Here is a 25,084-nt window from a genome sequence, read left to right on the forward strand (position 1 = left end):
CTGGGGCAAACGGCCACTCCTAAACACAGCCCACTGCCCTCCCGCCGCCATGCTCCGTCCCGGCACACTGCGCATGCGCACAGCCCCCCCCCCCCCCGACTACATTTCCCAGCATGCTCTGCGCTCAGCCTCTTCCCGCAAAGCGCGCTGTGCCCGGAAGGGGGCGCTGCGGAGGTCCCTCGCGCCGCTCCGTACAAAGCGGCGAGGGAGGGGGCGCTTCCTGTTTGTCTCGGGCCGAGCGGGGCAGCGGCCATGGCGGCGGTAGGCCCTGGGCCCGGCGGCCGCCGGCGGCGCGGAGCCCCCACCAACATCCTGGCGCAGCTCCGCCACGGGCAGCTCAGCGGCCGCGGGCTCACGCGGGGGGCGCAGGTACCGCCGGGAGGGCTGTGTGTGTGCGGGGGGGGGGGGGGGGGGGGGGGGGGGGGGGGGGGGGGGGGGGGCGGGCTGCGCGACCGTGGGCCCCGTGGGGCGGGCGGAGCTGCGGGCCTGCACTGGGCCCGGTCCTGAGGCCGCGCTCCTGCGGCTGCTGGGCCGTTCGGGGATCGGCTTCGTACCGGGGCCGGGCCTTGGAGCGGGTGGCAGCGGCAGGGGTAGGGGTAGGGCAGGCCGCCTGCGGGCTCCTCTTATCCCGTCCTTCGTCTAAATGAGGAAAGGCCGCAGAGCCGTGCTGGGTTCTGCGAGGAAGCTGATGATGGTGGGAAACGCTGAGGAATGGAAGCAGCTCCTCCACCCGGGCTGCTGCCTATCGTGTGTGTGCGCGTGCTGCTTTCTTAACGAGCCGCCCCGGGGTTTTGCGCTGCTCGTTTCTTGTTGCAAACAACAGTCGGTGTTTCTTTTAAAGATGCAAAGGTAGGAAACAGAAGCGTGGCATAAAGAACTTGCTTTTTAGTGGTCTCTTTATTAAGCTAACAGTATCTTAAGTTTTCAAATGTGGTAAAAATGGGATTTTAGTGGTTTTCATTAGTTCAGCCATTAGGGTGTTCTCCTTGATTAAGAGGGCTTCTGAGCAGTCCCTGGGAGGATACTTGCTCATCCAAATCAGCACCCATCCCCAATACTGTAGATGAGTTAGGTGGAAGAGGCAGGAGGTGATTTTAAGCTGCTGCTCTGTCCTGGTTCTACTGCTGGCTCAGATGCCAGTTTGGTTAATACTTGAGAAAAACCTCACTGCTTGCTTGGATTTAACCCTGTTACTCTCTGTTTTACAGGCGCAGCTATTTCAGTGGGTTGTTTTAGGAAAGCGTTCTGCAGACACGGGCTGTGGTGGCTCACCAACCTGTGTCTCTGCCTCTGTGCTCTAGGCTCCCATAGCAATTTAAGCCAAATAAACCTGTAACCAGGTTGTGCACCAACATGAAGTGCTGGGCTGCTGTGTCTGCTCTGGGCTTCGTTTAGCTTGAGAAGCACAGTGTTGTACCATGTTTTAATTTGGGGATGTTAGCAGTTGTTTGAAATGACCACAAATGGCCAGACTTGGAGAAATCAAGGAGGCTTCTGCCAGCTACTTCTTCCTTCTCACAAGATCCAAATTCAGGGTTAATTGTGTTGCTTTTTTGTTTGTTTTTCTTTATACGTTTCATTGTGTCTGTGCTGAGCTGAGAAATTTCAGGCTTGGGCCGTAGGGCTCCCAGTGCTTCACAAATGTGGTAGGAATGCATTTTTGAATTACTTAGACTGAGGGGAAGAAAAAAAAAAAACAACAAAACTTCTTGAATGATTTTCAACTCTGAATTGTGCCTTTGTACTGTTACCTTGAAGCAAGTCTTTTGTTTGCAGATCTAAATTTAAAACGCTTCGACCTAACCTTTAAAGAAGCACAAGGCAGTTTGGGGTACTTTAAGTCCTATTTTTATCAGGGTTTATCAGACCATTTTCCTCTTTTGACTCCTCAGTAGCAGTGTGGAGCCCTTGAGTGGGGTTCTCAGCTCATTTGCTTTGAAAAGCCTGAGAGCAGAAGGCTTCTGAGCTGCTGTGTTTGGGTCTAGAAGAAAAGTCAGGACAGTGCCCTTAATGTTCTCTGCAGGGAAGCTGTTGCAGGCTGCTTGAGCTGCACATCTGGTGTCCTGTGGAGAAACTCTTTTCCAGCACTTACTTCAGAGAGATTGGGAAACGCCATTGCCTATTGTGGTTCCTGCCATCCGAGCCCTGTTCTCCCACAAGATTGGTGCTGCTTCAGCATCTGGTCTCTGAGAAGCAATTAGTATTCTTCTGTAGGCAACAGCAGACTTGCTTTGTTTGTAATGAAGCTTTGAATACTGATTTTAGGTGATCTCAAAATCTTTTTGTATGAGGAAAGCAGGTGCTGGTTCTTGAGATGGTAAGGATAACATCGACGTGTGTCAATGGAAATTCATCAGCCTGATCTTACAAGGACACGAAAATAATTTGGACAACAGCTACGTCAATATCTGGCAGCACTGAGGCCAGCTGAACCTCTGAACAACCTGGATCTTTGCCACATGTTCCTGCTGCTCTCACCAACCAGAAGTCACCGTGTTCTTGGCAGCTGGCCTGTATGCATTATTGTTAAGATGTTAGATGAATGAAACAGGTTTTGGTAAACATTGCCATTATGTGTTCATATATCCTTTGTGGCCGTATTGCTAGCCTCAGTTGCTGCCCTGGATGTGAGCACCAGCCTCTGTTTCAGATTGTATAACCTCATGTAAAGGTTTGCCCTGGTGCTGAGCACTGAGCAAGTGAAAGGGGCTTTTCAGGTGCCGGTAAACAAGAAGCAGGCTGACTTTCCAGAAGTGACACACGTCTTATAAGGAAAATATTACTTGTGAACTGGCTGGCCTGTGGTGCCTGTCCTGGCACAGCTGTGCTGTGCACAGAGGCACTGTAAATAACACATGGCAGGGTTTGTGTTGCAGTTCCATCAAGGCAAGGGAGTGTTTTGGTTCACCTGACCAGGCTCAAAGCAAAGCTTCGTCCCATCTGCAAGAGGACAAACGCCTCATTTGCTGCAGGCAGGCTGTGAAAAGCGTGTCTGTAACATGAAAGCAGAAGATATTTACATGCACCAGTGTGAATCCTTGTAGAGAAGCAGTGTAATAATGGATTAGCCAGAGATTTGCTGGCAAATTAGCATGCTTGTGGTGCTGTCCCAAGGGCAGATCGTCAGCACTGGTCTCACACTCTCAGGACTGCCAAGGCTTTGCTGAAACAATCAGAGTGGAAAAGAGTCCGTTTTTCCGGCTCTGTCTCCCAGTCTGCTGTTCTGAGGTTCTGCTTAGCATTGTAGTCCATATCCACTTCGAACTATTTTGCTGTGAAAGGAAAACATTTCCTACCTTATCATGCAGATTTCCATTTCCTACCATTATGAAATCTCTGAAAATATTTTGTTTTCCAACCAATTTTGTTTCCTCCCGACAACGACGACAAGTGGACGTTCACGTGAACATAATCCTCTCTAGCAGCTCTAATTGTATTGCTCTGAGCAGGCTTACACCTCTTCAGGAGAGCACAGCCAGCCAGTGCTGGACGGCTTGCACTGGTTTTTATGTAACAGGGAGCAGAGCTCTGTCATATGCAGGAGATGATGTTGAAAAGTGGCAACGTTAGTCTCTGGGAGTGTTATTTTGCTTGACTAAAAGCGAGTGGGAGGAAAACAGTTCCTTGCTCCTGCCTTTTCCTAGCTATCTTTACATGTTGTTTGCTTTCAAAATGGATTAAGAAACTGGCAGTTCCAAGGCAAGAGTGATCACTGAGAAGTTAATATTTTACAATCTTATTGATTTATTTTTTCTCTGAGCATGAAATCATCAAAATAAACACTGGTACCCTGTATTAGTTCTGAAGAGCTGCTGCTGCTGTGGATCTGCTTTGGAGTCGTTCTGCTCTCAGAGGCAGTTGTGGATTTTGGAGGTAGATGAGGTGTGGCTCATAGAACAGCTCTTCCTGCAGACACGGAGTGGAGCACTGCTTTGGGCTTCACAGAGATGGCTGCAGCAGGGCCTGTCCTTGTCAGTGTGCCTCCAGGTTTGTCCCCTCTTTTGGGATGTCAGGAGGAGGGTGGCGGGCTGGGCTTTGCAGGAGCTCTGGTGCTAGGAGGAATAATCCACACCTCGGGGCTGCAGGGAGGCTGGCAGTGGGGATTTCTGCCAGCTTCGTGCCACCTGCAGGGAGTTGCCTTTGCAAATAAAGCACTGGGGCCTCTGACACGTTCTTACCCACAGCTGTGTGCCAAAGACCCAGTGGATGACTGGCAGCTGCAGGCTTCAGCGCTTTCTCCTAAAGCACTTCCCAGAATTGCTGTGCAGGCCTGAGGTTGTGTGTCTGTGGTGCTGCCTTGTGAAAACAAAGACGGGGCAGGGGTTAACCTGGTGGTTGGGTGTGCAAAGTAGCAGGAGGAAAGAAACAGATTGTGCAAAGGAATGTTTGGTAGTGACTGGGAAGGAAAGTGCAGTAAAGAGAAGAAATGACTGGACGGTCCCCAAAATTATGAATAATCATTTTCCTGGCTGTGTGTCAGAAACAACTTCCTAAGTTAGTACTGCGGGGAGGAAAATTAAATATTTAATTGCACAAATATTAGTTTCCTGTTTCATAAAGATGCAGCCTAAAAGGCTCGGCGGAAGGGATATGGAAAGGATTTGGTTTCCTTCTAAATACGCAGAGGCCATGTGCTTGTGTCTGTTCTGTGAGATCCCTAACATTTGCCCATTTTATTTCTCTTACACGTTCTGAACATGGGATTTACACAAAGAATTGAGACGAATACTGGGAATGGAAATTCTGCTTTTTTAGAGACTTCCAATCTTAGCTTAATCCACAGTTGCAACGGCCTAAAAAGGAACTAAAAAAACCCCAAATAATCTGTCACAGAACGAGTCCTTTAGTGGTGTGAAGGATGCCTGGACACCTGAGTTCACTGCTTTTGCCTTTTCAGATAGCAGCCTCATAGAAAGCACTTTCCTGTAATGACTGCTGAGTAAGACTGAAACATTTGAAGTGTAAAATGGGGAAGCATACAGAGGCTTCGAAGCAATCATCACTGCAAGAAGCTTTAGACAGGTAACAGGTGTTGTAGCACATGGTGCAGCTCTGACTGTGTGCACTGGCACAGAGCAGCAGGGACTGTGCCTGGAGCACTGCAGTCCTGCATGGACACGGCAGCAGCAGGTGCTGGGGAGAAGGGAAAGGGGAGCTAAGCTGATAGGGTGTGCATTCAGGGAGATAGGAGCACAGGGCTGCTTATGGTGTAGTGAAAGAGTGGGGATTTGCTAGTAGTTGTTGAATGTTAGAAATTGCTAATGGATGCCCTGAAGAAACCCGAAAGGATTCCTAACAGGAAGAAGGAGAAAAAGTATGTAGATTTGTCTGCAGTCTCTTTGACTTTGTGTATAATTCTTCCTGCATATAACTGTATAATGGGAGAGTATTCCTACTGTAGTGGGCTGCAGTCCTCTGAGAGAAGCTGAAACAAAGTGCTGTGCATGCCTTGCCTTGTGGTGCTGGAGGGGCTTGATGCTGTGTTTCAGCTCGGTGCCTAAATCCTCCTGAATGTCTGTGAACCAGGGTGCCACAGCTTGGAGCAGGAGGTGGCTGGGACAGTCCCACTAGGCTGGATGGTTGGCAGGTTCAGATGAGGTCTAACCTCACAGCCTTCCTTTGGGGTCCCTCAGGTATGCTCTGCAGCTGTCCAGCAAGTGAAGAAGAGTTCTGAGGAGTCCGTGTTTGGTTGGGTTTATCCTGCTTAGGTGACACCAAAAATGTGTTGGAGAGGGAATGGGGCCCCACTAATCCTGATGGCTGCTCACTGATGTCTACCCAGAGACAGCAAGGAGAAAACCAACTTCACTTACAAGGGAAAACTGGTGACTTGCTGCTGTTACAGAAATCATGAGGCACACGTCTTAACCAAAATGGTTCCAAAGGAAGACAACTTCATACAACTTAATTGAATTTGAATCCATCCACAGAATCCAGAATCTTCATGTTGGCAAATACAGCCCCACCACAATGGAAATACTCAGAGCCAGGGCAGCCTCGTAACTGTAAAGTGGGGACCACAAGCTGGAGTTTGCAGCGAAACCAAGGATGGGTTTTAAATCAAGAGAAGAAAAAATTGCTCTTGGAAAGCAGTTAAAAGAAGATGAGAACAAGGAAACATTTACTACAGCCTTTCAGAATCTCAAGTCTGGAAGTTTTCTGCGGATTAGCACAAATACATCAGTTGGGGAGAGGAAGAGCTGCTAGTACAGAAATGAGAGTGGAGATCCTGCCCCAAACTGAGAAGTATGTGTGTGGTTAGCAAACGCAGCACTAAGCCCGGGACTGGGCTTTATTAGTGCTGAAGGCCTTTTGGCCACTCTGAGGGCTGGATGCCGTGTGCTGTGCTGCACCCTGGAACCTCGTGCTGCAGCCCCTGTGCCTCAGTGTTGCCTGCAGTATCTTCTCCATCAGCTGGGCTGGATAGCTGGAGCCTTTCCCTGTGTTCTTTGTGCTTCACCCAGCAATTAATCTGGTTCCTCCTGCAGCTCGGTGCTGCGTGCTCCTCCCACGCCGAGATGGGGCAGTGGCAGAGCTCCCTGTGCTCTGGGTGCTCAGGGGGAGGGATGGGGATCTGTGGCTTCAAAGGAGCTGACCCATTATTCACAGCCTAAGTGACGCAAAGCCATTTTGAGTTTCTGGTTTTGCCCTGCCATTTCTTGTAGGAACAGCCTCCATGGAAGGAGCTCTGCGTCATTCCCCAGCAATGCTGGTTGATGACTCTTATTCCAAGTTGGAAATATGAGAAAAGTTGAAAACTGAAGAGAGCAGTGTTACGGGCCAGGCTTGCTCACACTGCTTTGATCACTCCTTGTAACAAGAAAAACAGACCCTTAAGAGCCTTGAGATTCTTTAAGTACCAATCTGAGTATTTGATTTAAGGCAAAACAAAGAAACCCTGTGTATCTGGGAAGGTAAGAAGGGGGGGGACTCGCAGATGCTGCCAGTCTGAGTTCATCATGACAAACTTCTGACATTGTATGCTGTCTTGCACAGAGAGAAAAGAGTTAAATTCTCAGAAATAGGAGTATATTTGCATATAATTGTGTCTAATCAGGAACTGAACAGCCCTTTGGAATTGTTCTGAGGTATAGCTGAGAAGGATGCCTGGGCTGAAACAATAAGGAAGGAGATTTCCTGGCTGCAGCTCGGAACAATGAGCATGGAAGGAAGCGTGGAGTTAACCAGGGATCAGGGAGTGACTGCACAGAGCAAGGGCAGCTTCAAGTGTGGGTCTGGTGAGGGAAAATGCACTCACATTGCACTGGCATATGGTCCTGCTCTCCCTGGGGATTGGTGTGTAAAACATTTTGCCAGAAATCTTGCTGGTTGGACATCTTGTCATTGTTGGCCATAACTGTACAAAAGTCAGTCCTCACTGCAGGTTCGTTAGGAACCTCTGGTGAAGCACCTTTAAGGAGAGGGGCTACGTTTTGGTTAGCATTAACTGCACTGGGGACTTCACAGAGGAGTTCCTCCTTTAGAGCATCTGCTGGATCACCCTGGAAGCCTTCCTGCTTTGCAGCACTTGCTGCAGCTTCTTTGAGTGGAATGTTCATCAGCATTGTGCTGCAGCTTGATTTTTTTCAGGTGTAAAGCACTGTGATAAGTATTGAGGATTTTTGTATGTTTTGAGAAGGAGGAAAACTGGAGTTGTTGGCAAAAATGTAGCAGCAAATGCTGAGGTGTTCTTGGTGATTGCAGCCTTCTTCCTGAGTGATAACACAGTGCTGTTCCCCTGCTGGTGGAGATGCTGGTTGCCATTTATGCCCAGCCCAGGACTGGAGGAAGAATTCTCACTGTGGTGTAGATACGTTCCTCAGGAGCATGCTTGTCAGTCCTTTTGGTTTGGGTTATTGCTATGACCAGTAATGGCTTTAGGGACTTGGCTGAGGAGGTACTCGTTACACACTGAATGGGAAAAGGAATGGAGTCTGTCTTCATTGCATGCTCTCTACTTCAGTCTCATATCATTTTTGATAGTGTCAAGGTCACCAATTTCCTCCTTCAGTGGTTTGTCAGTCAGAGGTCTGCTTGTGGAACTGGATGAATGTGATCCCTCTGAAAAACGTGATTGATATAGAACTATGGGATGGGAGTAAGTATTCCAAATGATAACATCTGCTTTCAGGCCTGTCCTTCAGATACATTAACCATCCGCACAGTTCTGCTGCTAGCCCTGGATAAATCCCTGCTTGGAGACAGGGGCTGCGTTTTGCTGTGGTACGGCCTACAGCACACAGTTTTTCTGTGATGTTCCTGATTTGTTATTGTGGACGGATTGTTTTCCTGAGCATTACACGTTGAACATGTGGGAATTACATTCTTCTTGTTGCAGATCACAGAGGCCTTGTTGAAGGAAAGAGATAAACAAGCAAAGTGGAATGGGATTCCCCTGCTGTTACAAAAGCTATATGAGCACAGCCACCCAAACAGCGACTTCTCCCAGTGCCAAAGCATCTTAAAGGTAGTGCCTTCCTCTGCGTTCTTCTGGAATCCACGTGCTGTTTTGTGGTTACTTTCTTTAAAGGCTAACTTTAAATATGCTTACCAACTGTGATTTTTGGAACTGTTTCTCTGATTGTACCTGTGGATTGAATGTAGATAAGAGCTAGGGATGCATGTAATTGATGAGCCAGTAGATCCATGGATGCTCTGTGGAAGTTGTGTATATGCAGATGAATAGTTTTCTTTATAAATCATCTTTTTTTTTTTCTTGCATGCAGGAAATTTCTCCACTTCTTTCAATGGAAGCCATGGCATTCGTGACAGAAGATAGAAAAGCTGCTCAAGAGTCCACTTTCCCCAATACATACACGTTTGACTTGTTTGGAGGAGTTGATGTAAGCATGGTTTATTTGGTTTGTTTTGCTGTGTTTTTTGGTTGTTTTTCCAAGGATTTCTGCAAAACAGTTGCACCATTGGTATGTCCATAAATGGGATCTTTGAGACTCTTCTAAATGCAATCTGCAGAATGATTTTACTGTGCTGATGTTAACCATTACAATTGTGGCTCTTCTGCCCTGTGCTGGCAAGGCCCCACCTGCAGTGACCAGATACTGTGACCAGACACAGAGTCCTCAGTGCAGGAGAGACACTTTTCATGTTACATAACAGACTGGAATCTTTCTGGATTCTTACCTTCAGGTAGCTCAATGAGCTACGAGACCTCTAGAATATTAAGAAATGGTTTCAAATGATTTCTAGTTGTAAGATTAAGTACTGCAGTACTCTCAGTACCACTGAGAATTTCATTTACCACTGAAGGATATGTGTGAGGACTTATTAAGCACACTGTGTGCTCTGTTAGCAAGATGGTCTGTGTTTACTGTTGGCATGTAATGCACTGTTTCATCTATGGGAGGAAAAAAAGCCAAACTAGGGGCTGATAGGTTTATGTGTGATGCTTTGACAGTTCATCTTTTATTCTGTTCGTTGCAGTTGGTGTTACACAGATACCTGAGTCTACTCCAGTTCACAATCATCAGCCACTGTGATCTTAGCTTTCCTTAGAAATGTCTGGCTTGTGTTTTCCAGTGGACTGACTTTTTGGTTTTTGCAGTGTCTTTGCTGATTCACTCTCATTGCAACACTGTGCCTTTGTTTCCAGAACAATCCATCCTAAATAGATGTTTTTGAAACAACACTGGCTTACTTGCTAATATCTTGTCAGCTGAGGACAAAGTTCTTCAGCTACCCAATAAATTTGGAGCATGATATGAAACTGCTTAAAACGATACTTTTTATTTTTAAAACAGAAGCAGTGGTGCCTGCTGTTGAAGTACATTTGCTACAAGAATGCAAAGCACTTTTATTTTAATACTTAAATATTGGAAAATTGCTAAAGGTTCTTTATTTTGGGGGATGTGTGATTTCCATCCTTCATGTTACCTGGTATGTGAAATTACTTTCTTTGTAGATTCACATTCTTAATAGTTTGCCATAGGAAAACTATTTTATATAACTGTTATTCTTTCTTCAGGGTGAACACAGCCATTTCTGTTAATTTTGACACCAGTGTTTGTTTTTTTTTTTTACTCTGGACACTCAATCTTAGTGATTTCAGCAGAGGTGGGACTAAGTTTGGGTTTGTCACCGACAAATTAATTGCTCATTTGTGTTCCAGTTATTATTCCCTTTATTCTGTGTCTGTTGTCATTTCAGCTTTTAGTAGAAATTCTCATGAGACCAACTCTTATGACACAGAAAAAGAAACAAAAAAGTAAGTAAATAGTTGTGCTGCCTCTTCCTTCGTTGTTGCTGTGCCCCTTTTTGAGACACAAGCTGTTCCAGCTTTCTGTTGCTCTTTTCTCCATGCCAGGGATTTCCTGCTCCGAAATGAGTCACTGGTTTCTTTATTTTCTGTAGTGCTGATTCATGCTGGTTTAGGATACTCATCTGCTGCAAAGTGAAGCTCACGAGTATTCATGTTATCAGCATAACTTTTCTCAGTGCAGGAAATCTACAACCACTGGAATCTTTTCCTCTTACTGTGGCTGTTGGCTGGCTGCTGTTAACGATTATTAACAATAACCCAGTAACATTATTTATGTAATGGGATTTGTATGGATTGTAAGCTAATGAAAAGTATGCTGCTTTCCTAACCTAGACACAGTGACTAGTAATTTCCAAAATGTTGTAAAGAGCATTTGTTAATGAGGAGCAGTGGCTGCAGGGCAGCTTTCCTGCTGGAGCAGCTTGAATTGAGTGTTTTCATTTATGTTGTATGTGATTCTGTTGGTTCCACGCAACCCTTCTGAGGAAATGTCAAGCTGTGTGCCATGCCCATCAGCCAGGGAACTTCAAAGGTGAAATGACTTGAGCTTGAGGCAGCTCCTGTACATCTGAAATACATCTTAAATATTGAAATGCTGGAAGAAATAAGATTGAAAGTTTTTCTAACAATTCCTGATGCTGTATGAAGAAAACCACGTGAAGAGGCACTTTTTTTTCCATCTTTAACTGGAATTAAAGGTCTGTCAGTAGTTTTTCAGCTGACAGACTGTTAATTTCTGATTTCCATTTCCCCTTTTGAAATCTTGCTTACACTCTATCCTTTACTTCTGCGTGTGACTGAGCTGTGCACTAGAGCTCAGGTACATCTTATTGTCTGCAGTCCAAGGCAGAGGTGAATAGTAGTTGTGGAAGAAAGCAAGCAAACAGGGTAGGTAGTGATTCTTCCTCTGTTTTTTCTTCTCCAAGCATTTGCAGGTATGATGTAAGCCAGCACTTAGCTTGAAATTCTTGGTCTTTTCAATGGTGTTCTATCACTGCTTTGGATGTTAGTGTTCTTTGTCAGCTTACAGCTCACAAATGTCTGTTTTCTCCTTTGCAGTAAGCGATGACCTCATCAAGGACTGTTTAAGCATACTGTACAACACGTGTATATGTGTAAGTAATTGCTGTAAAAGTGTTCTAGCCTGAGCAGTGTTTTATATGATATGATTATTTTATACTTGACGAGATAACAGACCCTTTTAGGCTTAATTTGAACTTACTCTGAAGCTTTTTATTACAGTTCCTTTAGATACACAGCCATCCTGTATTGTGGATTATTATTCAAATATTTTGTTTTCTTAGGCACACTGTCACTTGTTTAGGTCTTTGAGTATCCATGTTGCCATTAGACAGCTGTGTCAAGCTCTCTAATGTCATGCATTCAAGCTTAAAATTTGAAACTGGGGATGGATGCCCACAGTGTAAGCCAGGCTGTGTTGCATCTTGTTCAGTAACGCTACTGACAAACACTTCAGGTCCAATTGTGCAAATTCTTCATATCCTGAATGTCAGCTCAGTTGCCAGTTGATGGCAGATCAGTGCCAGCTATAGAAGGGCATGCCTCTCATTATGTTTACAGGAAATATCCTCAGCATTGTTTACTTAATCACACAGTTCATTATGCCATAACCTAGGGAGCATTGTTTAATGAAAAAAGCCAAACAAACCACGAACGTGGTTACTGGGCTGGAGCTCTTCCAAAGACAGCAGCTTTATCTCCAGAGTTGGAGTACTCTGTATCTGAGTACAGAAAGAACAGAGGGAATGACACTTCACTTGACTCACACTAGTTTTATTTTTCTGAAAGCAAAGCTAATGCAACTTTTGCAAACTGAGCAGTTGGAGAGCACGAAAACTAACTGTAATGAAGTGTGTGGGGACTCCAGAAGTTATTCTTTAGCATGCTGTAGTATGACTGTTCTGTTCTTTGCTAGGTTTGTTATGGCTGACACTGGATTCTGGTTGCTCAAACTCTGAAAGCAATGCTGACAGTTTAGGAGGAATTTGAGGGCTGAATTTTGCACACTGTAAAATGGAGCTGACAATAATTTGTATGGGAAAATAGAGGCGAGCCTCTCTGATGTGTTTCCAAGCATGCAGTGTTTACTCTTGGCTTAAGCAAGTAAACAACTCTGTTTTGAGATGAAGCCTCCCATCCTGGAGTCTGTAGTTTTTGAACAGCCCATTTTAACTTCAAACAAGGGTTGGAATTGCTTTTGGTCACCATAAACACAGTGCTTTCTGGTCTCAGGAGCAGCTGATTTTGTAACACAGCCTCTGAGAAACTGTTCTGTACGTGCCTGTGCCGTGTGTGACTCAGCAAGGTGGGTTCTGACTCCGGGTCTGTTGGTGCTTCTCCTTTTCAGACGGAGGGAGTCACGAGGCGACTGGCAGAAAGAAATGACTTTGTGCTCTTCCTGTTTACACTGATGACAAACAAAAAGACATTCCTACAAACTGCAACGCTCATTGAAGATATCTTGGGAGTAAAAAAGGTTTGTTACTGGTTTCTTATACTTGTGTGGCTTTTCAGGCCAGTGGGGAAACACAGCAGTTTCTTTGAAAACAGCACTCTAAGATAGCAAGCATTCTTGCTTCTTGTAGCTTGTTTGAAGCATGGCTGTTTACACCAACATTGTCTTTAATTACAATTCAGACAGAAGCCAAATTATGTATGTGGCTACTTGTAATGACTTTGCATGACTTGCACAGGATGATGGTCCTTTCCTTCTAATTACACATTGATTATTTCTGCTAACATCTGGAAGACTTCTTGTGCTTCTCTCTTACCATGGTTTTTGTCATGTCTCTGAGATTACCTGAGATTGTTTGCTGCAGGCTGGGGGAATGGTGAGGAAGTGGGGGAAGGCAATGAGATCTTGTGCATGAAATAGGTTTTAAGCCTGCACTGAAATCCTTGCTGATGTCATTGCAACTTAGTGCCTTGATGTGGTACAAATAAAACATCTGGAGTGTAACCCTGAGGAAATGTACCTTGTGTGTTACTGTGGAGAGGGTCAGGGCCCTGTAGCTGTTGCTGGTTTTGCTTTTTTGTCTTCTGACTGAAGTTGAGGATATTGTACTTCCCTAGGAAGGAAACTATCTTAGTTCATCCGAATGTAAAAGTTTATGCTGAAAATGGTTTCAATATCATTTCTTTATCTTTTAATGAAGGAGACGGGGGAAAAGCAAACTAGGAGTCAGTTGTCATCTGTGAGCCTTCAAGAGACTGCAGGTAGAAGCAGAGAACAAATTTGAAACTTAATTTGTGAATGCCAGTGGTTTATTAAGCAATTTTGAAGAAGACAACGCAATTCAATGTAGATGCATAAAGAATGGGTTCTTTGAAGACTTTAAGGATGCCTTTGTATCCTTCTGGAGTTGATAAACATAAGTGATGCCTGTTGCAGATGCACAGCTGTTTTCAAACTCTTCACTTGCCATTGCCTATTTGCTTCTCCTTTACTAACATTGAGATGCACAAATCCCACCAGGGAGGAACTGTAGATGAAATTTTCAGGCCACGCCATGTGTTCCCTTATTGAATACCATGTGTGATTTGCTCAGCAGATTGTTGTCTCTTCCAGGAAATGATACAACTGGATGATATTCCCAATCTTGCAAACCTTGTGTCCAGTTTTGATCAGCAACAGCTTGCAAACTTCTGCAGGATCCTCGCAGTCACAATTTCTGAACTGGATACAGGAAGTGATGACAAGCACACACTTCTTGCAAAAAATGCCCAGCAGAAAAAAAACTTGGGTCCTTCTCGAGCTGAAGTTAATCAAGGTAATTGTTATGCTGTGATAGCCATTTAAAATTTAGCTCTTCTCTATGTCAGATCTGTAGTGTGTTTTTAGCAGATGCTGAGAGTGATGTATCTTAAAAGCATTTGTCTTTATTTCCTTTCTTCGAACAGTCTCCTAGAAATGGTCTTTGCAGTTAATGTAGCTTTCACTTTTGTATGTGATCAGTAATTAGATCAGTTGAGTTCTGTCATTTTAGCCCCCTTTGATTAACTGAATTGACTTAAGATAATTGGATTTGTTTCTGTTGCTTGGTTGTTTCTGTGGCCTTTCCTTTAGCATCTCATTAATTTCATGTCCTCCTTAATTCCTGAACTGAAGCTCTACAGGCTTTGCTGCTTTCAGAGCAGTCCCTTCTCTGATTTTTCTCTGGCACTGTCATGAGCAGGATGCCTGTCTTTATCAACAAGGAAAGTATGTTTGCTGTTAGTCACGTTGTCTACAGTTACCACACCAGCCCTTGAGATCTGTGGGTGTAATCTGAACTTAAACCTGGGACGCAGCGTCCATTTTCTCATTTTGCTGTGTAGAGATGCAGAAGCCTTGCTTGGAGGCACAAGTCCTGAATTCATACTCAGCCTTTCACGCAAGATATTTGAATTAAAATACCCTCAAAGATGGAATCTGCTGTTTTCAGCTATTCATATACTGAAGAGCTTCTGAGGCAGGCATTTCTGTAGGCTTATGTCAGGCCACCTCAGGACTCCAAAAAAAAAAAAAAGAGGGGAGGTTTGGGGGAGCTTGGAGCTGTTTCTCTCATCTGTATTCCACATTAGCCATCAGTGATAGAGCTCTGTTTGTAACTACTGCCTGATCTGGAGCACAGAGTGAGAGATGCAGAACATAATATGGCAGGCAGAAGCTGAGAAGCTTTAGAGGAGTGTATTGTCTTCTGCCCTGTGATCACCAGAGCTTGCTTGTAAACAGCAGTGGACATATGTTGGTGTGGGTGCAAAGATTAATTTAAATTATTTAAACAATAAGCTTGGATCCTGCAGAGCTGAGTTTACCCAAGCAAATGTTTAACTAACCATTTCTTGTTTGCACAGTCACAACTGTGCCTAAGATTACAAAGCATATGTAATTTTAAAACTTTCATCAGGGAGTTTATTCTTTTCAAGATGGTAGCAGTGGGCAGAATCACAGCTCTTAGCATAGTGTTGATGGCTAAATCTTTGTGTTTTATGCTTTAACTGCAAGTGCAAAGACTTAGACATATGTCTGTAATGAACAGGTCCTGCAATTATGACTCTTTGAAAACAGTGGGACAGAATGTGCCTGCTAACACCTTCCAAGCCCTTCCCCAGAGATTTCACAGATCAGTGACTTCTGGCCTTGGACTCATTGCTCTTTCTAAGAGTGCAGTTCTACAGTGATTATAATCCTCCAACTTGGGGCAGATGTTGTGTGCTCCCCTCCCGTTCTGCTCTGTGCTGAACCAGCTCAGGAAACTAACACATGAAAAACGAAGCCTTTTCCAACCAGCTATTGAACTGAGTTGGTTCAGTTTGCTCTGAGGCAAAGGACTGCAGGAGGTAAAATGTTGGAGGTGGCATCGTGCAGAGGAGTGGGGAGGCAGAGCTGGCCCTTGCAAGGGCTGCTGCTTTATTTCTTCCTGCTTATTTTTCAACCAGATTAATTTCTTGATACTGTCTCTCTGTGGGCTGGAAAGCAGCAGTGCTGGCAAAAGGGAATTGACCAGAAAGAAACAGTCAGAGTAGGGTAGAGCTACTTTTTATCCACTGTAAGTCTTACATAAACCAGGCCAGTGCTGAATTATGCCTAGGGTATGAATGCTGTCTTCCAGTTCTTAACAGGAGAGTGCAATCAGTCTTCAATCTTTGGATCTTTTCAACTAGGTGAAATATGTTTCTCTGTACTCCTCCATGTTACTAATGCAGATGTTTTGGTACTTGGTGGTAACTTGACAACTGTTGTATTGCTGATCTTGAATCACCACAAAACAATTTTTCTTTTCCAGCTACACTTCTGAATATACCAGGTTTCATTGAACGATTATGCAAACTGGCAACACGGAAGGTATCTGAAACAACAGGCACCTCCAGCTTCCTCCAGGAGCTAGAAGAGTGGTACACCTGGCTGGACAATGCCCTCGTCCTTGATGCATTGATGAGAGTGGCAAATGAAGAGGCAGAGCAGAGCAGTACAGGTACCTGGCCTGCATTCCTCTAGCCACCACTAGCTAATGCGTATTTTGTCATCTTCAGTGTTTGTCTTCTGGTGCCTTTCCTTTCAAATAGTACCAATTCTGTTCTTCTTGCATGAAATACCGAAATATCAGCATTTAGGTCTGACTCCTGTTTTGTTCTTGGGTAGCATTGATTTAGTATTCATGAGCTCAAGGGAAAAAAATACTCCTTTTCACACAGTTTATTTGTAATCCTGTACACCCTCATAACTAATCTCCCTCAAGAATGTGTCTGATAAGTGGGGTAAGTGACTTTACCAGGGTTTGCTCATGCAAATGGAATTCATTCCATACGCTTCACAGGAAGCAGGCAACCCCCTCTTTCAGAAGGAGGCAAGAAGGAGGTTCCAGCAAGATGGGGTTGTTGGTGGGGGAGCTTCTTCCAGGGGACTGTTCAGAAGTGTCAATGCAACCTTAAGAGAAAGCTATGAAATGAGGGCCTGGTTTGTTTTTTCAGTGTTACAAAATGCAAGGTGTGTCTTATTTAACTCAGAGCACTAAATAAGGAGATCAGAGTTATTTCCAGTTTTTAGTATCTAAATATTTGCCTCTGTGCTTAGGAAGCTTAGCCTTAGAGGCTTTCGCCACAACCCAGCTTTGTTAATTTTGTAGAAATTATTAGCAGTCCTGAGAAATACACAAGAGAAGGATGCAAATGTTCCAAAGCATCTTGTACATACCTTCATGCACACCTTTGCAAACTGGGACTGCTCTGTAGTCTGAAATGAGATTCAGGGAGTGATTTTGCTGAGGTATGCATAAACGTGCTCAGCTGCAGCTCTTGACGCACAGCATCAGTTAGCAGGCAGAGCTAGACGTACTTTCCCAGAGTACTGGCTCAGTCTTCACTGACTTGTGGCTTAGGGATGTATGAGTCAAAGGTGCTGTCTGTACTTTTTAGCCTTTGATGCTTTCCTTCTTCCATGTTCTTGTCTATGAATGTTTCTTCACATGGCTTCAAAAAGCACTCGCGCTGTCCTCTAGCAGGCTGGTTTGCAGCTTAGTTATGAATGTTATGAAGACCTCATTCCTTCTTAACTGCAGTCTGCAGGATTCCTTGTTTACTTCATCTGTGTCACTCACAGCTTCTGTGTTTTCCATTTGAAATTGTGGCATCCAGTTTCTGCTTTTAGCAGTATAGCAGGACATGAAAATGGCTTAACTGTGTCCTAAGTATATAGTGGTATTGAGGTACAAAATGCAAGTAGATTAATAGTAAATGTTACTGATGCTCTTGCCCCTATTTTTATTACCTTTTCTTTCATGTTCTTTCTGATTCAGATACTAACTCATATTAGTTGATTGCTTATTTTAATGTATATGATGTCATTTAGGTTATGAAAAAATTAGATTTTAAGAAGGCAGACTTTTATCTCTTCTAAAATTTCAGCTGTACTTTTTCTCCTTCCCTTGCGTTCAGATTGGCTCTGTTGTATGCCACTGCTTGTAGTTGAGAGGAGGATTCATGCAGGCACGCTGGTCTTACATCTGTGTTTGAGTGTAAAAGCAGTAACTGTAACAAATCCTTTCCTGTTGAAACTGCCTCAGGCTCACATCTTTGCCATCTTGTTCAGAGTCTTCTGATGAAAGTGGTTTGGCCAACACCTCGACACGGACACAGCTTCCACAGTCCATGAAGATCATGCACGAGATCATGTATAAACTGGAGGTGTTGTATGTTCTCTGTGTGCTGCTCATGGGGAGACAAAGGAATCAGGTGAGTATTTGTGGATGGTTACATGCAGAAGTTGATATCCCTTCAGACTGAAGCACTCATAAGTTAGGTCATGGACACAGAAACATGAAAGGATACTCAAGGTATAAAGCTGAGATGATGTACTTCAGTTTTGTCAGCTCTAGGTGCTTCACAGCAGTCCTGTTCATATGTTCCATTTGCATTTCTTGCATTTGAAATGAAAAATAGGGAACAAATTACTTATTCTATGTAACTTCTGGAGAACCTATCACCACAGCATGGCTGTAGTTGGGTTTTAAACATGTTGAAAGCATACTGAGAAGGGGAAAGAGGAAGCAATCTGTTGGTGCAGGCTTCACAGATTTGCAGTACTGACAATCTCCTCAGCTTAGCTGGGCAGCTTGGAATAGCAGGGTATTGGGATGCCCTGAAAACTGGGAGAATCCAGGGGGTTTTTTGCGTCCTTGAAGGGCTGTAGTATTCAGCAAGAGTTAGCTGTGCTGGGGGCTGTTGCTTGAGCGCATTTATCATGTGCAGTTTGTTCTTTGCCAGTAACCTCCTACCCTGTAGGAGTCATAAATACTTGCCATAGACAATCCTGTAAACATATTAATTTGAATTTAAAGTAGAAGTGTATTTGTAGTACAGTTCTGCAAAATGTTCACTGTGACCCTACAAAGGGATGCTCTGTGCTAGAAAGAAATTCTATATAATAATAACCAGAGGAAGCATGCTGCTGAAGTAATTAGCTTTGAAGCTGACTCTGGTTTTTATTTGCTAGAAAAACCCCTTACTCTTCCTCTGCCCTCATTGGAAGTCTTGGGGTAAAACTGGCTTGTGGTTTCTTTTTCTCAGGAGATTGTGCAGGGCTGGATTTGAATTGTTGTGTGTCTTGCACGTTCCTATTGTGACAAGCAATCAGCTCTTTTACTTCTGCTACAGAGAGCCAAACTGCGTGCAGCAGAAACTCCAAACAGTTTTAGTGGTGAGAAAGAGCAGAGCAGTTTGTGTGAGGCTGGGCAGTGCCAGGGAAAGTCAAAGGAGTTAGAAGGATGAGTGTAGAACAAGGATTGTCTTGGCATCTCTGGATTGAGCAGTTGCAGTCAGTTTGGTTCTGAGGGGCAGTGGCTGTCATTTGGGAGCTTCGTCCTGCTGAGGTCTGTCAGGGAAAAGGTCAGCAGACTGAAAGTAAACCAAATGCATTTCAAATCAGGAAGGTGTCGCTTGGAATGAGCGGTTATGCTGGCGTGGAAAGGAGCAGGTTCCTGAGCTAAAGCACAGCGAGCTCCTCCCACAGCTGGGCCCAGGCTCCTGCAGGCAGCTCCCACGCTTGTGCTCACCCTGTTGTATCTGTGCTGTGCTGGCTGCCAAAAGACAGGCTGCAGGGAATGCTATGTCCAGATTCCTCAGAGCTGCTTCTGCTGGGTGCTTGTGACTTGGTCAAGGTATTTGAAAATGCCCTCGGGTAAGGGAGCACGGAGGGACTCTGAGCCTTGCAGTCTGTTGGGGTGGTTTGGGTGAGGTGGGAAGGAGCTGCATGCTTCCTGTGAGGTGATGCAGAGGTTCCCAGAAGTGGGAATGTAATTTCCAGGTCGATGGAAGAGTCTGTGGCTACAGCCAAAAGGAATGCAGAAAGCCCATTAGCTGTGCTGCTGACAAGAACACCTGTAAAACAGCACTGGCTTTAATGCTATTTGAGGAAGTAAAGCTGGCATGATCTGCTTAAGTACTGCTAGTTACAATCCCTATCACAGGCACAATCTGACTTAATGTTCAGGTAACTGCACAGGTCTTTGCTGTGTGGAGCACTTAATTCTTACAGCTTGTTGGGCTTCACTGTCCTGAGTGATTCCCTTTTGCAACAGGAGTCAAGGGATACTGCTTGTTGTAGGCCTGCAGCTGCTGAGGATCTCACCTTGTATTTCTCCTCCTCATCATTGTCCAGGTTGCTTACATCAAAAAGTATCAGAGCTTGGACTGTAGTTATTTAGCAGCTGTTCACACCGCAGTCACTGGTTTACATGAGTAACTACAGTTTGTTTCAGACGGTGGGTGTGGGACACCACGGTGTGTCCTGCAGTGTGACTGTATGGAAAGTTGCCCACTGCTCTAGACTGTGTGAGCAAAAATTGTATCCATACTTCCTGTTGTCTTCAGAGGGCAACCTCAGCTCCAGCTGCGTGAACTAGAACGGCAGAGGATGCTCAGAGGGGGACTGGCAGCAGAATGTATGCAGCTTAGTGTTGTGACACAGAAGTTATATGTGGACGTATTTTCAGTGGGTTGCAAGCGATCTCCCAGTGTCCAAACAGTGATTAATTCAAATCCCTGCTTTTTCCCAAAGTGTGTTCTGCCTGTGCCCACCAGACAGCACACCATGCTGAATATCTGTGTTACTGCACACACGTGCTGTTTGGCAAAGCATTTCCTTTTTCTCTTGTCAGTATGATGTGTTTTCCATGCTGTGTTGTATCTGTATATGGGGTGAATCCTTCCTTCTCTTCTTTTCCAGGTTCACAAAATGATAGCAGAGTTCAAACTTATTCCTGGCCTCAATAATTTGTTTGACAAACTGATCTGGAGGAAGCATTCAGCATCTGCTCTTGTTCTGCATGGACACAATCAAAATTGTGACTGTAGCCCAGTGAGTAACTTTTTAAGTTCTGTGCAGATTTTGATGTTACTTATCATACAGTTCTGAGACATTGTATTGAGTAAAGCAATGCCTGTATAATAAGCTTGGTGAAACACAGTAGGACTCGGGTTTTTGGTTCTTCAAATCATTGCTTTCACTGAAGTCTTCATCTGTGGTGTACTGTAGCATTTATCAGAGGGCAGTTTGGCTTCTCCCCTCTCTTCTGTATTGGAAACTCAGACGATGTTCATTCTGTGGTTCCTGGAGGCCAAAGCTAGGAGAAGATGAAATAATTGCAGATGGGTCTAGCAAGGAATTAACTGTTACATGCATTGTCTTGCTGGAAGCCTCCAGTTCTATTTTGTTTTTGGGAAGCCTGAGAAGTGCAGCCTTCCCTATTTATGCAGATCATTTGCTCTGCTGTCCAAATGGGTTTGATTTGGGTAGGTTTCCATTTCGTATCAGTGTGACTAATGATGTCCAAAAAAATACTGAAGCAGTTCTGTTGATGTTTCTTTCCTCTTTGTAGGATATCACTTTAAAGATACAGTTCCTGAGGCTTCTTCAGAGCTTTAGTGATCACCACGAGTGAGTATGAAAAGCTGTGGTGCGTTGTGGCTCCGTGGTATTGTTTGCCTGGTTGCAGCAGGTGTCCTGGCCATGGTGCAGGCTGTGTGTGAATGGAATATTGTGCTGTCCTTAAACATCTATTCAGATGTTTGTGTTTAAGCTCCTGATGCAAAAAGAGGAGGGCTGTGTTCTGGGCAGGATTGATGATGATTAAAACTAACCCATTTTGCTTGATGTTGAAATGGGCCGAAATGCTGTGATGAGCAACCACTGCTGGCTGCAGAAATAAGGTTGCAGCCTTGGTGGTGCTGTTCCTGTCTTTTTCCTGAGACTCAGTAGTGAGGCAGTGTGCTCACATCAGATGTTTTCCCTGTGAGTGAATGTAAGTGTTAAAACATCAGGGTGAAAGACAGGATGCTCACTGTCAAAATGCTGGGAAGATGTCACTGCCATCTAAACACCAGCAATGGAGAAGACCTGCTTAAACTTGATCAGAAAATGCTAGGGGAAAATTAGTTGTAAGCTAGTCATCAGGAAGCTGGTCTGGAAATGGAAGAAAAGCTTCTGTTTACTCCAGCAGAACCGACCTTCATAAGCATGCCTTCTGAATGGAAGCAGTTATGGGATGGTACAGGTTTTTAGTTTAGGCTTACCCAGGAGATATTCCTTCTGTTATACAGAGATAATCGTTGGTCTAGTTTGACTTGAAAAATTGCATCCTGTGTGCTGTCAGTGTGCTTTTGCTCTCATTCCCCCCTACGAGATGGTTCCACATTCCATACAAACTTCTGCATTGAGGCATGTTGCTCTAAAGATGCACATCTACACCTGCTGCCTCTCTGCTCTTATTTACAACCAGCAATGGTATTTTGTGTGTAGGTTTTATCTGGTACCATTGAACTTGTTATATATGTGTGCTGGAAGTGGCAATCTTGTTGATTTGGCAGTATGAGCTGTAAGTACCAGGGATTTGTTGAACTTCAAAGCTTAAGAGGAACAGATCCTCCATTGAGGCACTGCTTGCTGAGGAATCCAGGTTTTCCAGTAAAATCTCTCTGGATGATGATGTTACTTAAGTAGCTGCTACAAAGATCTCAGACTTGTTTAGGCAGAAAACTGCTTTCGTCTGTAGCATTTGAGCAGATGGTATGTGTGGAATCTGCCCAGGGTTTTTAAACAAGCAGTGGCCTGAACTCTATGAAATCACAGTTTGGAGGAGTTAGCTGAGGACACAATGGGAGGAAGTATTTATATCCTGATACTGACTGCAGTAAAATGGCAAATAAACTGCACTTGCAGAAACTGTTTGTGCATGGAGAGAGAGGCTGTATTTTCATTGCAGAAACCCGTTGATGCAGATCAAAAGAAGCTTCACATGGCAGTTCATTGGGCACTAATCTGGAAGATAGCGTTCGAAGCAAGAAGGCATCCCTGCCACCTTTCTGGTCTAATAACTTATTTTCTTCATAATTGCTGTGTTTTGATTAATAGGTTCCCTTTGCACACCCCCACGGCTGCATCCTGTACTCTGTGTTTCTTGAAAGTACCACTTTGTTGTCTGTTAATGATGAATTTGAAGTGGAGAACGTGCTGGAGCTGGGGAGTTGGCAGTGGGAGCCTCTGGAGTCCATTTCTGCATTGTCAGACTTGTTCTGCACAACTCTTCACAGAGAAACTCAGTGGCTTTCATTAAGAAAAAAAACACTATTTGATAAAGCATTTATGCAAATTCCTCCTTCTAATATTCATTCCTGTTTTCTGTATTTTATGAAGCCTTTAAATAATTCCAGAGCGTTTAAAATACCAGGAAGACTGAGTATTCCTGCAGTTGCTGCTTTCCAATTGACGCTAATTACTGATAAGCAGCATAGTCATTATTTGGAGGAGAAAAACTGTTGGAAGCTGTGAAAAAATTTACTATTTATGACTGCAGAAATCCATCAAACTGTTGCTGAGATTTTCAAAAGCCATCTGGAAGCAAATATTTGTAAAACTCTCCATCTGATGATGAACAGCACAGAACAGGCATCTCAGGGCTGCTTGGTGCTGAAAGCTGTGAGGGACCACTGAGAAAACAGCAGCTGGTGGGCTTAGAGTGAGTGAGCTGTGGTGGAGGCTGGTAGGGTGAAAGGCTGTGAGAGATGGAGAGGTGAAAACTGAGTGCCTTGTTCTGCAGCCCTCAGAGGCCTGTGGCATTACGTCCCATAGAATTGCGTGTTTGCTTGCCACTCGGATGGATTCATCACGTTTTTCTCCCCTGCTCCCCAATTGTCTTGTTTTAGGAACAAATATCTCCTGTTAAACAGCCAAGAACTTAATGAGCTGAGTGCAATCTCCCATAAAGCCAACATCCCTGAAGTTGATGCAGTTGTCAACACAGACAGGTGAGTAGGGACAGAGGGTTCAAGGACAGCAGCTGCTAGCATTCTGCAAGCATTTACACTGGGAATTTGATGTCACCTGTTTTGTTTGAGGTCCACCACGTTTGCTTTGATTTCAGTCACAGTTCTCAGCAGGAGGCGTCCAGCTTTGTGTGGTGTTTGTGGTCATTAACAAACTTGGTGTGCTCATGCTCTCTTTAAAAACAGCAGCAACTTACAATGAGGATTTTGATTTCAGAGCTCCAACTTCAAGTTCTCAGCTTGGCTGCACGTTAGGCTTTTCTCACTGTTGGCCTTGCAGACACAGCTGGGAATTAAGCTGGGGTCCCTCTAATGCATCAATTGCTGCTGCTGATAGATCTTAGTTTTCAGATTCAGGAGCAGTTTGTGCACAGTGTCAATCTGTAGGCTGCAAAAACATTTCTGAAGGTGCCTGCCTGAATTCTGTATTTTCAGACTGGCTGAAAATGAGAGTAAGCTTGATCAGATTAATATGTTAAACTGCTTGCAGAATCTCTAGTGCTACAGTTGAAGATTTGTTAGATTTGCTGGTTTGCTTTAACGAGGTCTTATGTTGAACTCTGATATACAAACACAAACTTGATGAACTCCCAGGGTTGATTGTCAGTGCTCCTAGAATGCCAGGGAAGCTGCTTCCCACAAGGGTTTGGTGAACAGACTTGATTGTCCAGCAGAGGTGCTGCTGAGAACGGCCAGGTTGATGCATGAATGCACCTGCTGAGGATGTTGTGAGTGAAAGAGCGCGGTGAGAGGCTCTGCCTCTTTAAGGTGGGTTGTGTAGCCAGATGTGCAACATTGCTTGGTTTCTGGCATAAACTTAGTTTCTTTCCTATCGTTTGTGTTTTGTTTCCGTGCTGCCTTTCTTGATACATGAGTTCAAGGCATTGCTTCTGCCCAGGGTTCCTGTAGGTAAATACTCCACTGAGGATGCTGCTTAATACAAGTAGTGCTGCAGTCCTTTCACCTCTATAGTTTTATTAGTACATGCAGAAGGCTACCTTGTGTAGAGCCTTAGGATCATTAACGTTAGAAGAGACCTCTCAGATCATCTTGTCCAACTTCTGACCCGTCCTGCTGTTAAAATGTTGGGAGAAAAGGAGTGGTTTTTTTTCTTGGATTTATCCCTAAGTCGTGTTGCAGGTATTGCAGAAGTTTACCAGAGCCATTGAGAGCTCTGCCAGTGGCAGAACTGTCAGTGAATTTTCATGATGCATATGGAATACTGTGGGCTTTATCTTTTGGAGCGCTTCAGAGTTGTACAAGGCGCAGTGTTTGCCCTCCCAGTCACACAGTCATTTCTTCCCATGTTTTAGGAGTCTTGTCTGTGATGGGAAGAGAGGTTTGTTGACCAGACTGCTTCAGGTCATGAAGAAGGAACCAGCTGAATCCTCCTTCAGGTAGGCTGGCTTTACATTGCAGCGTGCTGTTCTGAGTTGAACGGAAGGCTGTTCTGTTTTCATACAGCTCACGTGAAAATGCAGTTGAAAA

General features: G+C 44.5%; 1 protein-coding gene across 2 annotated transcripts in view; it reads left to right on the forward strand.

Annotated features, from left to right (window-relative positions):
• The first annotated feature begins 208 nt into the window (after positions 1–208).
• The window catches only part of LOC125701348 (transient receptor potential cation channel subfamily C member 4 associated protein), a 30,484-nt gene continuing 5,608 nt past the window's right edge, over positions 209–25,084 (forward strand). The window contains exons 1-13 of one of the 2 annotated variants that reach the window (XM_048963321.1): positions 209–369; positions 8,339–8,467; positions 8,727–8,843; positions 10,165–10,222; positions 11,336–11,391; positions 12,645–12,773; positions 13,866–14,067; positions 16,066–16,254; positions 17,868–18,010; positions 20,502–20,633; positions 21,154–21,212; positions 23,477–23,578; positions 24,910–24,993. In XM_048963321.1, the coding sequence (XP_048819278.1) occupies positions 253–369; positions 8,339–8,467; positions 8,727–8,843; positions 10,165–10,222; positions 11,336–11,391; positions 12,645–12,773; positions 13,866–14,067; positions 16,066–16,254; positions 17,868–18,010; positions 20,502–20,633; positions 21,154–21,212; positions 23,477–23,578; positions 24,910–24,993 (1,517 nt within the window). In that variant the 5' untranslated portion in view covers positions 209–252. Of the gene's footprint in view, positions 370–675; positions 850–8,338; positions 8,468–8,726; positions 8,844–10,164; positions 10,223–11,335; positions 11,392–12,644; positions 12,774–13,865; positions 14,068–16,065; positions 16,255–17,867; positions 18,011–20,501; positions 20,634–21,153; positions 21,213–23,476; positions 23,579–24,909; positions 24,994–25,084 lie in introns of those variants that run through there. The other variant, XM_048963322.1, reaches the window with a different exon arrangement.

This window comes from Lagopus muta, chromosome 16 (assembly GCF_023343835.1).
Source record: "Lagopus muta isolate bLagMut1 chromosome 16, bLagMut1 primary, whole genome shotgun sequence".
Taxonomy (NCBI): Eukaryota; Metazoa; Chordata; class Aves; order Galliformes; family Phasianidae; genus Lagopus; species Lagopus muta.